The sequence below is a fragment of the Colossoma macropomum genome, unplaced genomic scaffold (assembly GCF_904425465.1).
Source record: "Colossoma macropomum unplaced genomic scaffold, Colossoma_macropomum, whole genome shotgun sequence".
Lineage (NCBI taxonomy): Eukaryota > Metazoa > Chordata > Actinopteri > Characiformes > Serrasalmidae > Colossoma > Colossoma macropomum.
In genome coordinates this window covers 26,086,950-26,103,636 of record NW_023494802.1, presented here as the reverse complement: position 1 = coordinate 26,103,636, position 16,687 = coordinate 26,086,950, and the positions used below count along the sequence as shown (strand labels likewise).

General features: G+C 39.1%; 1 protein-coding gene across 2 annotated transcripts in view; it reads right to left on the bottom strand.

The window, feature by feature from the left end:
• itga5 (integrin, alpha 5 (fibronectin receptor, alpha polypeptide)) overlaps positions 1-16,439 on the bottom strand; it is a 59,633-nt gene extending 43,194 nt beyond the window's left edge. The window contains exons 1-2 of one of the 2 annotated variants that reach the window (XM_036591702.1): positions 15,899-16,439; positions 2,141-2,271 (exon numbers count right to left, since the gene is read on the bottom strand). In XM_036591702.1, the coding sequence (XP_036447595.1) occupies positions 2,141-2,271; positions 15,899-16,107 (340 nt within the window). In that variant the 5' untranslated portion in view covers positions 16,108-16,439. Of the gene's footprint in view, positions 1-2,140; positions 2,275-15,898 lie in introns of both variants that reach the window. The other variant, XM_036591701.1, reaches the window with a different exon arrangement.
• Between the last annotated feature and the right edge of the window lie 248 nt (positions 16,440-16,687).

Genomic DNA, 16,687 nt, shown 5'->3' with positions numbered 1-16,687 from the left:
GGAATACTACTCCCTGTGTCTGAGCTACAGGGCTATAGGCAGTAAATCTGTGCTGGCGTTTCAGCATCGTCTTTGATTCCCTAGGAAACAAGCCAGAAGGCCTTGCTTGACACGGTACACATTTCATTGTCCCTTTACATGTGTTGGACAAACTCAACAGCTTGGCTTGGTCCACAGCCCTCCAGCTGCCTACACTGATGCAAGCCTTTCAGCGAATGTGAAGTGAGAGGAATCTCCATCGTTCTATTGTCTTCAATCTTACTAAGAAACATGCAAACAATTAAACTCAATTTACAGCCCCTCGTTGCCACAACAGAACTCTTAGGCATTTTAACAACAGATCAGCTTTCTCAATTTCACAGAATCCATCATCAGCATTCAGCAATGCTGAAACTTTCCTGGAGAAAATATCTACTGATATAGTGTAATGCCTGACTGATATATCAATTGACTGAAAAATAATTAGTAGATATTAAGATTCTAAATATTTATTGGTGAAAATCCTGCCAATAAAGCTCTAATATTAATTGTTTTAGGTAGTAAAAGACACCTCTACTATAAGAGACATTTAATTTTGAGGATTTTCATGGTTTCAAGGTTTCATTCTGCAAATCTAGTCATCACCATTTAATCACTTTTACTGCAATAACACAGGCTGAAGTGAAATAATAAAAATGTAAAAATAACAAACTGCAACCAAACTTAACTTTTAGCATGACAATAACAGGCTGTAACACAAAAACCTTTATGTGTAGAGAACTGCTGAAAAAAAGCCCTAATTAATAGAAAAAAACACTTGCTGAGAGGTTCTGCCTCCAGCACTACAATATGTATATTATTTAAGACTAAAAAAATTAATTTGTAACTGAGAATATTTGACAATATTTATATCATAATCATTAATACTGATAATCATATTTGATAATTCACAGTTTACTACTGACAATGTACTGACAGTCAGTAAAACACTTGTCTAGCAAAAACTACTGGAGTACTTCCAAAGTGAATCTGACTGAATATTGCTCAGAATATATGTTACCTAGTAACTTAGGACTCAGGATTTCAATTTACATGCTGTATTTAAAAGCTTCAAATCTGTGAAGAGTGCCTCTCATCATCTCTAGCCCTGTAAATGCGACCCACCATGCCCTTTAGTATGTAGTAGAGAAGAGAGATGGGCCACAAGCTACCCAAGATGTTAGTTAGGTTACAAACAGCCCAAAGCTCACCATCTTTGGGTGCACTTCCTCCACCTCTCCTCCTTCAAACTCTTAAACTGACTGCCTCAAACAATAAGATGCAAAGGGAGGTGAGAATGACTGGCACTAGCTTTAAAGGAAGCACATGGCTAAACCACTTAAGGCAAGGAGAAGTTATCTGTCAGCACAAGAATTGTTTAGCAGAGGAAGCGGAAACTGAATCCTGAATAGTAAATCCACTTGAAGTGAAGTCCTGGTAAACAATTAGTAATTAGGGCACATTCTTTTCCTGAGGACTGAATGTCTGGGATGGCATTTGTGATCAAGATCTGTAGCTACAAGCTATAAGATGCTATAGTTATCACTATGCTATAGTTGATATAGTAAATCAACACTGTTATAAGTCCAACGGAATGTACCAATCCATGTTCCATTCATAAAACCGTTCTTTCATAGCAACTGTTGGGCAGCTTTACAGAACATTAGCAAAAAAAATCCCATTTAACCTAATGAGAAACAGCAGCAGTATTTGTTTAGCAGTGCTACATAACATTTTAGTTTGCAGTTTATAACGCTATGCTACTGAGCTGGACTTGGTTGTTCCACCTAATCCAAACTAAACAGGTTTAAACTAGACAAAAATGCTGGCTAGGTCCCTGGCTACTCAAAAAAATAAATAAATAAAAAATAGCACACACTGATCTATCCTAAAAGTGTCACATTTTATACTCATGCAAAATAAATATAATCTGAAATAACACCAATTTTTTTTTTTCTTTAAAGAAAACAGCACTACAATTTTTTATTAGATTGCTACAAAAGAACGCTTTTGTGCATGGATAGACAGATCAGTTCCCTAAAGGTCTACTGACCAGAGAAGTATGTGTGAACAATGGGAATTTTTACAATACATGGGTTTATCATGGGTCAATGTGACTTACCTTGTCTGTCAAACTCCACATTGTTGCACTGTGCCTGACCATGGCTCCATGGGCAATAGAAGACAGAGCCTCCCTCTCTGATGTAGGGCTGGCTGGTGTTAGCCTTGGGTGCTCCAACAATGATACTTTCACTGCTGAAAAAGGACAGAAGCAACATTTCAAAAGATGTGCTAAATGAATATGACTACATTTGAAACACTATTCAGAACACCACAAGAAAACATTTACAAATGCACATTTTAAGCAAAATCAGAATGACTAAAGTGTAAATGTATGATGTGGCTGATTTTAAAGAAAACACTCATGTTGTTATTGTTATATGGGATTGTTTCAGCTTTTTCATAATTTCAAATTCTCAAGCATAAAAAGGAAACGATTAACAAACTAAAGCAATGATTATGGCCTTTTGGAAAATGGATTTGGTACTAATGTACAGCACAGCACTGTGTTACATAATAGTGTGGCCATGTGCAATTGTTGGTAAGATTTTTGGCAATGCAGCTTTGTGCTCAAACACACATACACTCACTAGCCTCATTGGGTAACAAATGGGAAAACAAGAGCTGAGACTGGCTAAGTGGAGTCATACCGGTGTTTCAACAGCTGTGTTTCTCCCTTAGGGATATCACACACAGGCACAGGCGTGCACACACACACGCACACGTTTGTTCCTGAGAATTGTGGGGACATTTCACAGACTTCCATTCATTTCCTGGAGACATAGCCAAACCTAACATAACTACTACCCTAACTCTCACTTTAAAATATATCTTTACCTTAAAATTTAATGATTTACATCCACATTTAAAAGGGGGAAAAGGCCCCCAAAACATGAGTGTTGGTCTCCACAGTGTGGCCTAAACATTGTTTTACACACACACACACACACACACACACACACACACACAGCTGCATGACAGCCATGTATGCCATACACATACACTCAAACCCTCTTTTGCTTTAAGCCATGTCTCCACCACAAATAGTGGGAATGTTACCCTTATATTACCATTCCCATGATTTCATAGACCAAAAACAACTGTTGCTAAATCGGACTTCTAAAAGAGTTTCAGAAAGATGTGAAGAGGTACAAACCAACAGGACAGGTTAATTATATCCAGATGGCCTTAAAACAGATGGTTTCTGACAAAATAAATAGAAATGGTTTCCACTCTTATTTAAAAAAGAAAACTGCACTGCAACCAAACCAATTTACAATTTGTGTATTTACCAAGAAAAATATTTGTTTGCATTAAATATGCTTTCTGCAATCTGTCAACTGGACAAGCAAAATGAATATCTGTAATATTTGTGTACTGTTACACTCCTACTGTGGACAGTAACTTCCATGAACCCTGCACTTCTAATCTGTGTCTTATTTTCCGCAAGACAGCCTATACGAGTGTGGTACAGACATGTCCTCACTGTCTGAGAGGTTACTATCGTCTTTCCTCTCATTAAGGCCAGTCCGTTTAGGCATGGTGAGGGGGCACTGAGGGTTTCTGGGAGGGGGGGTATGGCTACAGGAAGAGAACGCCCTTTCCTGCCCCCTGGGCTTGTCTCCATGATGCATGACGGAGGGTTACCTCACAAAGCCTATATTCAGCAAGGCCTTCAGCCAACTGGCCTCAAGGGAAGGCTCTTATCCACTTTAGATCCACTGAAGAGATAGTGTCCACTGACCAGGGCAGGGGTTTGACCACTTGTATAAAAGAAACGGAGGGTAAGCTGATTTGTGAGATGTTGGAGAAAGTAAAAAAACAGTCTGTCCAAGTTTGCTAAAGATCAGCATTACCACTATGTACTTTAGCTTCTAACCTCTGAATCAAGTTTAGGTTGATTTATATATATTAGCCATATAGTCTGCAGGGCTGCACAACATTGTTATCGCAATACTGGCCTTTATAATACTGATATCAAAGAAGGATGTAATATGCAAATAAGCTCTCTTTACTTTGTGCTTTGAGCTTCTTGACGAATCACAGTTCTATAGTGGAATTTCTGTGGGTGTTTTGATGATGCATGGTATTTAAAAAATGAATAAAATGAATAAAAGACAGTGATTTTGTTCAGAATAATGCAGGCCAATTTTGGACAAGGTCACATGATTCATAATGAAGTGGTACAAAAAAGACACAATCACAAGCACAATATTTACCAACGATAGTATTTTGCTCAAAGCATACAGTCCTAGTGGACAGGTATAAATAAAAAAATATATATTTAAAAAATATAACTGGGGTTTTATAATGAAACACCAGAGAATGATTATGCTCTTCAAAAAGACTGTCATCAAAGGCAAACCAAATAATAAAAGGAAAAAACGATGAACAAAGGATAAAAGGAAAGGACATCCCAGGAGTTAGTAGGTTTCAAGGCCACTGCAGTGGACAGAGTCCCAGGACAGATACAAAGCTATAACCAGGGATGGGTGGGGGATTGGAGGGGAGACCTGAGCAGGCGCTTCATTCGTTATCATAAATGGGGAAACCAAAATGCTGCGCTCTTCCGGCTTGGAGAGTGGATCCCAATTTCCCGCCATGTGCTTAGACATGGGGAACATCAAGAGGTACCGCAGTGCTTGGCCTGAGGAATGTCATTTACAGAACAAAAAAAAAAAAAACCTTGTCATAGAGTCCCACCATAAACCTACCTTCTTGCCTGCGGCTGAAAATTACTCTTCAGCAAGTTTCCGGCTCCCTAAAACAGTTTATATTAAACTAAACTATGCATGAACACACCCACATCCAGCAGCACACATCAAAACCAGGATCTGTTGTTAGTCAAGCACAAGACACATTTCTCCTGGTGCAGATGTCAACATACATCTCAATGAAAAAAAAATGTATAAAAATGGCAAATAACAAAAAAAACCTACAAATAACATAGGTTACACTTGAACGATGTCATTATATGCCTGAATACGTTAAGCAGCTACACCATTTTCTTCAGAGACGCATTTTGTATCTGAAGGGTGTCATGCAGCTGCAGAGTCAGCGCACACAACTGAGCACTCTCAGGTCTCCTTAACTTCTCATGTTCCTGGAGAGCTGAGCACAAACACTACTGCTTTGGCTGACTGCATGAAGAATCTACAGTTACTTACAAGGACTGCATTTTCCATGTTGTAAAATGCACTCACTCACTCTCACAGCATATGAGCTTGTGTCCTAAAAGCCTAAGGTACGTGGTCCAAACTTCAGCTGCTTGCATCAATTCTTTTTTAAGCAGAGCATCAATATGGAATATAAAATTTATATATTAGTAAAATCTAAATCAAAAACGGATTTGTTGCACAGACAAAAAAAATCAGTGGCACCCCCCAGCGGCAATAATCTAGCCATTTGCTGTGATCAGGAATGGAAAAAATCCTTCTTAGAGTACTACTATGGAGGTGACACTTCAATTGATTAGTTAAGTGTTAATATAGGAAATCACTCAAATAAGACTAAATACTACTTGAGCAGCTGTTCAAATAACTGCTATTCATCTTACAGAAAAAGGATCAACACTCATGTTTCCACAAGGTTTTTGGCTACCTAACCTAAACTACTATCTTACCTCAAACATTTCCTTAAATTAGGCAAATCAGCTAGCCAACAGGCACTTGAGCTTTTACGCTTAACAATAAGAAGCTAAAAGGAAAATAGCAAGAAACTAGTTAAGAACTAAGCTAAGATTAGTTTGCCAGCCAGTTAATTGCTGTGAAGAGTTTTGTTTTTCTTCATAATAGTTTTTACAGATTATTGCCAAGTATATTACTTCATTAAGAATAAATTCCCATGATCATACACAAAAAAGTACCATTACAAAGGAAAAATAAATAAATAAATCACACAAGACGAGTAGCTGTAATTCGTTACATTACACCTTTGTTTCAGACTGGGCATTTAAGACATGTTAATGTAGGCCTAACACCTGTTGCAGTAGGCCTAACACTGTCCATGGACCTCTAGTAAACAGGAGCTCTCTCTCACCGCTGATACTACCATCAAGAAACAAAACAGGAAACACAACAATGGAAAAATGCTTTCATCAGCTCAGGGGAAATTGTTGTGTCTTCCACGCCACACAAACAGTTTGGAAACACACAAACACAGACACAGACACAGACACACACACACAGACACAGACACACACACACACACACAGACACACACAGACACAGACACACACACACACACAGACACACACACACACAGACACACAGACACACAGCGCCTCGATAATGATCTGAAACAATTGTAAATGAGCAACAATTAGCGTGTAATGGGTCCTTATCAGACTGAGGATCTGTCTCGTCTAAACTGCCTTCTCTCCCAGCTAAAACTCTAAATGTTGGGCTAACATTAGTATAGTGATAAGAGCTTTGATTGTTCTTAGCCAAAATGGTAGCTAAGGAGGTTCAGGCTTACTGTTTACCTCTGAATCGTATGTACTGCCATCGTGCTGCCAAAAAGATTATATTAATTAGTCGTTTCAGAGGCAAAACCTTTCATGTGTCAATAACCTTTCATGTTTGCAAAACCAAATGATTAAGTACACAGGAATAAGTTTGGATAGGTGTGGCATTGACCATGGTCACTTCATATTCAGAATAATGCCATAACTGCTTGTGTTTTTGAGTGCTTTCAAGCCACCACAAGCATATTATATCTAACCCTCAAAATACACCACCCTATTCATAATGGAAAAGTTTTTATTTATTTTGCAATAAGTGTGGAGCTTACTGTAATTGTAAATTTAATTCATTTCAAAAACAGTGATATTTTGCAAGAAGATCCTGTCATAACATCTGTGAGATGGTTAGGGGCTTGAGCAAACCCCCAATGAGCTAACTGAGGAAAACAACATTAGCGTTTTTGCGGCATCCCTCAGAGCACAGACCAACGCCTCTCCGTGAAAACGCCAGTCACAAGAGCACTAATAGTTTCCACAGTACTGGGTGTTAATTAAGCTAACTCACTCAGCAAAGAGTCCAGGCTGAAAAGTGTTTACCACTGAAATGCTAAATGCTAAACATTATTTATGGTTTTGGTAATCTAACCAAAACTAAAATGATAAAAATGTGTGAGCATGCCTCAAATCTCCTCAGACAGCGATAAAGAAGGTTGGTTAAAAAGTTGCTGATGTGACAAAAAACAGCTAACACTCCTTTCTAAGGATGGAGGAAACACAAATGCCAAATGTCTGCTTTGCTCCCTCCTCACTGGCCCCCAAAACATTTTTCCCCATTCCACACCTAATTGTCTTCCTCACAGCTGCGAAACTTATGTCACTTGAACACCATTATAATTGCTTAAAGCCTGCAAGAAACCACATCGTTCTGTTACGCAGGGGCTAGGAAATCACAATCAGCCTTCATGTGCCACCATACAATTGTGAAGGGCACAGGCACGCAGTAATAATGTAGGCACTAAAAATGCATTAATTGAATTATCTCCCAGAAAGATATTGTGCGTGTACAAACATATCATGAGCCATTTGCTGAACTTGCATGTCAGACATCGAATATCAATCACCATCTATATCATTTGAATCAAGAGTTCTTCTCTTTAATGCACACTCTAATGTCCTTTAGACGCAAGCACTTGTGTTGCTGATACTTCTACAATTTCTTCTATATTTCCAGTTAAACTGGCCATCAAGTACAAGTTATTAATTTTTAGGAGATATTTCTGAAAAGATTAGATATATGATAATCCACTTGCACAAAGAAGGGAAAAGTCAAAGGAAAATAAGTGAAAAAACAGTTTCCAAAACTGGAGGTCACAAAATGATTAGAAGACATAAAGAAAATGGGACACCTAATAACCATGCAAAGACCTGGTAGACCACCAAAACAGTCGTAATCAGACAAACAGTACTTAAAGCTTTCGTCTTTGAGAGACAGCAGGAAATCAAGCTCCACTCTTGCTTCAGGATGTTTATGTCCATCTCCACTCTGAGAAGACAATTCAACACTATGGGCCTAAAAGGATGTGCAGCTGTTAAAAGGCAGCTACTGAGAAAAAGAAAAAAACACAAAAGAAAAAAATTCGAAAATCAAACAAAGAAGCTGTTGATGTCCTCAGAACAATGCACTGGTCATCCCATCATTAAATGCATTACTTTGACTGTGCTAAGCAAAAAATGCAACTAGCTTCCAATACTGAACTTTGGAGTTGTGGAAAAATATCCCAGCAGATTTCTTTGAAAAACTGAAAGCCATTTTGACTGTAAATTAAAGTACCGCATATCTGAGGGAAGAGAAATGATAGTGAGTTTTGATTTGCATCATTACACTAACAGACATTGTTGATGTCAGCGAGGCAAACTAGGCATTTGTCCAAAAAGCAAACAAAAAAGGGCAACTACTTCAACAGTCAACTCTACACAAAGCAACCACAAACTGACCTCAATGACTTTTGAAAAAAAACGTAAAGCATACATCTTATGGAAAATAAATTGCTTTTTGCAGCTAATTACTGGACCTACTAATTGTGACTCTAAAGCAAGCACAAGGTAGAGATGCAAATAACATTCAGCCTGTAACTGTACACTCCAAAAAAGATGGTTCTTCAAGGGTTCTTTAGTAAAGGGAATTGTTCCATTTACTCAAATTGTAACAACAGAAGTCTTTTGGTGCTTTATAGAACCATTTTCAAACATGTCCTATATAGAAGCACAATCAATATATTCTCTTTCAATCTGAAGAACCATTTTACCATGCAAAAAAACATGTAAGCATGAAATGGTTATATACAGAGCTCATGATTCTAAATGGAACCATTCAATTTACTAAAGAACCCTTGAAGAACCACCTTTTTAAGAGTGTAGAATCAACTCAGAAATCAAATCAGCTGCTGCTTCTAACTTAAGTTTAGTTTACCTTTATAAGAGCAGAATCACTAAAGCTGGTCATCTGAAGCACACGGGTATCTTAACTGAGACTCTGAACTCCATGAACCGCAAAACCAAACTAAGACGCCAGTGAATATTAACTCTGATGCCAGCATCTCTCAGTACTAGCCAGTTCTGCAGTGGAAGCCAGCTAGGCAATTATAATAGAATCAGCTAATAACAAGAAAGCTAAAAAGCAGGCTAAAACAGCACTGTCTGGAAGGTCTGTCTGCTCAGTAGAGCTGAACCAGACATGCTTCATGCTGCTTTTTGAGAACCGTGGGGCCAGAAATGATGAGCAAAGCAGTTACTGCCCAAGACAACTAGTACTGAATGACTGCACAGCTAACTCAAACAGCTGGCCTGTCTATACCTTAAAAAGGTAGCTGGTATGGATTTAAATGGCAGAATGAAAGCAAATTACATGGAAATACAGCTAAAGAACAAAAGATTCACAAAACCAGGCTGAGTATCAAATTGTCCATCATCTGACAACTTCTTAGTGTACTTATAAAAGTTATTTAATATGATTAACTAAATCTCCTAAAACCTGCTGGACTTAAGCCTGGCAACAAAAGATGGTGTCACAGACTACCTGCTCCACTGGCATGTTATTTCAGAACAACAGTTAAAATTGAACCCACACCCACCTCTGTTGATCTGATAAACACCCTCACCCCTCTAGAATTTAATGTAACCACAAAAGCATTTCCTCCCAAAGGATGTGTTCGCTGCAGCAGGAGGCCTGCAAATCAACGTTCCTGGACCAGGTGCTGAGGAGTTAGCCAGAGCTTGGCTTGACTCACAAACAAGGAACTAGCATTGAGTCATTCCCTTTTGTCAATTAATGTACATCAGGTCACTCATTAACCATCAAAACCAAAAGAGCTATTGGGTTAAAATATGAAATTCTAACTATGATCTGTTGTCTATGAAAGTCCCAACTGGTGTATTTTTACAGAGTGAGGGAAAGCAAACACACAAGCAAACCAAACTTCTAGTAGGTAAACAACAGCTTGTGTACACTTCACATTTTCACAAGCAACAAGATGACAATTTAAAGCAGCCATTACATACACTATAGGTATGGCTTAGTACTGCCCAGGTCAAATATGGTGAGCCCTGATCAAACACATGCATCTTTTTCCGTAAGGATGAACAAGGACAGGGGCCTATTATACAAGCCTGCCCTTTCCAAGCAATAAAAACCAGAGAAGGCAACCTACCCCATCACTCCAGTCTCTGCCTAAGCTTGTCTCCATTAACCCTTAAAACAACATGCTTAAATGTTACAACAGGACAGCCTTTTAGAGTACAGCCAGATGCCAACAGGACAAAAGACCCTAACACTGAAACAGACCCATTAAACAGAGGCAACAAAAAATGTAAAATAAATAAAAAAAATTAAGTCACATGGAAAAATTTAGCTCCCCAAAAAGTACCACTGCACAAATGCTCTATTGTCCAGTGTCAATAGAAGTACTAATCATTGCACAGGGAACCCTGGTGAAGAGGAGCTTGGCAGCCAACATACACACACACCCTTATCCAGATGGACCCATGACTACAGACAAACAGCCTCACACACACACACACACACACACACACACACACACACACAAGAAGAATAGTAATGGTAAACAAGAAATTACATTTCCCCTACTAGGGAAGAGAGCTGAACACAGACAGAGGGAAGCACCTCTGTTTAGCAATGTCCAATTGGGCTTGAGCTTCTAGAGAAATATTGACTGAGTCGTTACCCTCTAGAGTGGGTAAACTTTGGGAGGGCGACAAACACAGAGATTACCTAATGCATTGTGTGTCATGGCCAAATCATCCATGATGTAATACACAAGAGCAGCTTCTCATAAACACATGGAAGGGGACTGGAGTTCATTATCAGTGGCGTGCCTTAACGATCACATGCTGAACCAAGTTAAGCTTTGCGAATCTTTCAGCGCTAAAATGTACTTAGGCAGGTGAAAACCTCCTTATGTGTGTACAGTAACATTCTCCCTAACTCTGGCCACACTGTGGTTGCAAATTTGTTGCCTTTGGCCAATGTTACAGACAATCTTTCTCCTCTCATTTAACCACAAATGTAAAACCATCCTCAAACAAACATCCAACAGCAAAGCCTCTTTTTGAAGGAATGTCTACATGATCACACATTATTCTTGAAAAATGAAACAAAGTTCAGCACTCAAGGCTAGCTGAATATCTCAGGATGACCACCACACAACCTATAGAGAACCTGATCTTCTTTCATAGTTCTGATGGGAAATGGACACAGGTACTCAACCGAAGTATGAATAGTTCTGGATTTGGAAAAGTAACCACACTGTGCATTATCGGAATGACTGCTAGAAAAAAAACCTTCTGTGTACTTCATTGTACCTGACTGATCTCGGTTGGTCAATAAAATCAGTTTTTTAATCAGAACTTTGAGGTTCTGCAGATTTATTATCAGACATTTAGAAGTTTGTATGGTAGATGTTTTGTATGGTTATGGACTTCTAATATGAAGAAATTTAAATGTTTTCATGATTTTTTAAATTCACGTTTACAAAAGCATTCATAGTTCACGTTCATTAAAGCACTGTTTAAGTAAAACTACTGGAGCCTGTTTGATTTTTGACCATTAAAAAAAATAATACAATGTTATCATATCTGTGACAAAACGTTCATATTGATGAGGCCCTAATGAATGTGCATTTTACATGGGCTGCTCCAGCTAAATGGAAGAGCTTCTACTAAATTAAATCAATAGAAATGTCCATTCCAGATTTGCCCCCCCACCAATCAAGAAAAATCCTAATGTTCAGACTCTGACCTCTGACCTTTTCCTGCCAAAAAGCTCCCCTCCTTATCCACATGCTATGCAGACAGAGGGTGGAATGCACTACTCCTCCACATAGCAATTTCCCTCCATAGCTATAACTAGTGGACATGAAGCTGTACTCAGAATCTGAGAGGATTTCCCCTAATGACTCAGTACTTCCTCCTCAAATGGTAAATATTTGACATCATTGGCTGTTGAACTACAAAAATCTATCGAACATCTAGCTGTACAAGCAAGATTTTTGCAATACAGCCAAAGCTGTTCAGAACAAATTATGAACTGTCCTGGAGAGGCCCCGGTGTAACAAAGTGCAGTCCACTCCATGCACAAAAAACATAAATTTCTACAACAACCATGCAGCTGACAAGGCCGCTCACACAAGTGTGTGAACCCTGCCCTCAGGTGGTCTTCTCTGGTGGTCTATGCACACTGCCTAACTTTATTAGCATGAGTCAAGGAGCATCACACAGTTCAGACAGATGTATATGCCTGTATGGAGCCAAACCATTACACAGTGTCTGGGGCAAGGATAGAGCTTTAGGAAGGCACAAAGTGTGTGTGTGAGTGAGAGAGAGAGTTAGAGAGAGAGTTAGAGAGAGAGAGAGAGAGAGTTAGAGAGAGAGAGAGAGAGAGAGAGAGAGAGAGAGAGAGAGAGAGAGAGATGTAAGATTCAATTCTGTTTTCTATCAAGAAAAAGGGCACAGAGTCTTCAAACAGCTGGCTGAGGGGACAGTTTTGATGGAGGTTTGGAAAACAGAATTTTCCAACCCTCCATACTTTTTGAAAATTCCCAACAACCACAAACAGAACCAAGTCCAAAAAGCCCCTGATTCATAGCCACCTCTAAAACTTCTCTGTTCACAAGCAAGCAGGTGCACATTCAAAAAGAAAGATTAAGACTAAAAGAAAGACCCAAGGTCACCAAAATGTTTGTACTCAATTCATAGAGTGATCAGAAATATGATAATATGGAAGTGATCCAGTGGAATTTGTTGGTTCTGCAGTTTTGCCGCTGTGCTGTCTGGAAACCATGTTGCAATGTTGCATCATGTGTAAAAATGTAAAAAAAATAAGAGACCAGCATTCTATGAAGAATGTGGAAACAACACGGTACCTTCTTAAAACCCATTCTACATCCTCAAAACTAATGCCCAAAATGGCAAGGTTCTACAAAAAAGGCTTTTATAGGTACAGAACTTTTAGATCATGCTGAGGCACTAAACTTTAAGAAGGTTTTTCAGAGACACAAAAATTTACATTCACACATTTGACACAAAGAATTCAGCAAATAAAAAGTTCTTTAGTGTCAAAAAAGTGATTTTCTATGGCACTGTTCCAAATAACCCTTTTGGCTCATTTAAGCTGCTTGTGTCCATTTCTGTTCATCCTCCTCCACAATGACGTCTCAACAGTGAAAAGTTCAGATGAAGTCATCTCAGGGAGAAAGGCTGCTGTTCTTGCTGTGACTTCATGACTCATGAGTGCAAGCACTGTGGGGCGGGGGTCAGTTTAAGGGTCTGGAATATGTGAGTAGGGTGAGGGGTTTAAACACCATGCAGAATTACATTAGCAGAGGGCTGCACAAGGTGAAATTTACCTCATCCTTGACCAGTACACACACAGTAGCAGGCACCCACTCAGCCCCCCCCCAAAGAATTAATCACTATAATTCAGCCATTCCCAAATCCAAAAACACAGCAACTTCAACAGTTTAGAAAAGAAAGGCAGAAGGAGCTGAGAGAGAGAGAGATTCTGATCCAGCATAGAGAGACAGTGGAAACTGGAGCCACCAGCAAGTGACTAAAGCAAAGCCCCTGTAAAGCTGTGCTTGGCCAAACACACAGCTGCAAATAGCTAGGCAGAGATGGCTGATTGTGTCTAACTCCAGTCTGAGTGGGCGCTGGTTAATGATTACAATCACAGCAGAAAGCATCCTGGCCTGGCATGCTGCATATATTTCAGTGTGGGAAGAGAACATGTTAAAAGCACCTAACCCATTATTCAAAAAGCCATGAATCTGCAACATTTTTCCCCCTTTTAGAAAAACCCAGAATTAGTCAATCTTACAAGTTTCCAAAATGATTCTGGCTTGGACGTACAATTCTACCTTTAAAAATCCTTTATTTATAGTTAACCTTTACATTATGAGAAGGTTCTTCAAACCTGAAAAAACTATTTTCACTGAAAAACCTCTACATAACGTCAAAGTTCTTGAAAGAATCCTTAAATTGATAGACATATAAATTATTATTACATATACATGTCTGTAATGTCCTGAAGGACCATGATGATGACGTTACATTAGCTGTCATATTGCCTACCTCTAACTGAAAGGTTCTTCTGAAAAACCAGAGTTGTTCTGTTATGGCACCGCTCCAAAAAACTTTCTTTGGCACCTTTATTTTCAAGAGTAGAGAACTACAGAAGACAAAATGATCCTAGTTCAGCTATCTAGAGATACAGTAGACACTTTGGTTACACACTTCAGAAGTTAGAGCCTGTACATTTACACTGTGCATGACAAATCCCATTAGTGAATACAACAGCTTAAATAGGGTACGACATGTTAATGTAGCTAAAACCTTGATCTGAGTGTACTTAATATAACAACATGAGCAGCACTGCTACTGAGACATCTGTACTGGAATCATCTTTAGGACAGGGCAGTGACTGAGCTGTGTGATACAAATAAAATGCAAAGCACTTCCAAAATCAGACTATGCACATAAGTGATCTATGTGATTCATTATTTATACACAAGCACCAATTAAGAGTTCTAATCTATTCATGCTTTCATTAAAAAAATATATATATGAACTATCCATTATCCTACAGCTGCCATCTATGTGGGGACATGGCAGACCGTCCCCCTCAACGACTGCCTCATTTAGTGACAATAAGTGGCTAAAGCACCTGCAATCAGGGACAATTACAACAGCAATCTTCATTACCTCCTAGGGAATGCAATCCCGACAAACTTCTCTGCCCTGTCATTGATGTTACCCATTCCCCTATTCACGTCCTAAATATGGCTTGAATAAAACACTGACCTCATTTGATGCACATGATTTTATAGAGGGATAAAAAGGAAAGCTTTCTGAAGCAAACTCAGCAAGGTGACAAGGCTACTTGGGACCATATACACACACACACCCACACACTCCAACGTTTCAGGTCACCCTGGACAAACACTAAACCTCACTTTTAAAAGTGTGTCCCTCCCCAGCTGTGGAGACAGGCTTTGATCTATATGGCACTTCACATATTGGGCAGGGATTCAAAACAACAGTTGGAGACACCTCTGTGGTTTCCCAAGTCCTTAAATATCCCCTGCTGGGGTCGGAGTGACCAAGTCAGTTTTAAAATGGTTTAAACATCATACTATTGTTATAGAGATTAAGGCAGAATTTGTTGTAGATTGGAATTCAAACATAAAAATAACCAGTAAATAGATATGTATGTACTTCTTTTATATTAGTTACTAGTTAATAAAGTCAATCTCACATCACAGCAGTTCAACACCAAATATCACAGCTGATCCATTGTGCAGCAATTCAAGGAGTAAAGTGAATGAAGGAGTGACCAAATGAATGAATGAATTAAACCTCAATGCTCAAACAAATTTTGACCCTTGGACCAATAACATTACAGTCTACTGTTTAATTTTACACAGGCCTCTATTTTTAAAATAAACTTGGATTTGGCTGGTGGTTATGTATCATACGTTTCTTACAGTTGCAATGAACTTATTTCAAGACTCTTTTGGTAGTCAGTTCATCTCTGAAACAGTCAAATATTAATAACATCTGTTCGCACTTCGGATCCCAGAGTTTATCAAATATTCGATTTGCAACGGTGAGAATGGAATTTAACAACTAGGCTTTTCATGTGGTCTCTACAGAAAACATGTCCATCGATCTACCAAGTCAAGCACAGATGTAACTGAAGTCCCATTTGATGTGAGCATTTTTTCCGGACGTGCATGCTAATGACTTAATGCTAGCAACCAAATTTATATACCCACACACACTTACCCAGGAGTGCTGGTCATATAAAAGTCCACAGAGTAACCAAAATAGCTGCTTTCAGGTCCGCTGTATATCGATGGGTTATCGACGTCTAAGTTGAATGCAACACACAAAGGTAAAAGAAGAGCGAATGAAAGTGTAATTCGCCCAGGCAGTGAGTAAACCGTGTGGAGTAAAGTTGCCTCAGTCTTTGAGCGGTGTCGTTTGGAACCCATGATATTGGCTCTAGAAGTCCTCTTATTCAATGAAGCCTGCCGGTCGCTTTGAACAAAGGCGCTGTGGTAAACGGCGTCCTCGTGGTAAAGGTAAAGTTCTTTCGCCTCAGTACGTATAATGCCTTGTAAGCACTCTAACTAAACGGTCCTTACTTTACTTACTTACTTACTTACTTACTTACTTACTCACTCTCTCTCTCTCTCTCTCTCACTTTACTCTTTCTCTGTCTCGCTCACTCAGCCTCTCTCTCTCTCCTTCCTCTCTCTCTCTCTTAATTGAAGCAGTACTGCTCAGAGGAGTTCCCAGACTCGTGACTAAACTGCAGCAGAGGTGGAGCTAAGAGAGCAGTCCATGAGGCAGAGAGGTTGTAACGAGACTAAAGTTACATACTTATTTGGTTTGTTCATTAGTAGCTTTTCATTCGCTTAGCGATAGAAACCCTACATGGGTTCCGTTTCCGCGCACTTAAAGGGCCCATATTATGGACTTCTCCTCACGATATGAAAGAGTTTGATGTACAATGGAAATATCGTTAGATTGGAAACACTGTTTACGTCCTGTCCGCTCCCCAGTCCATAT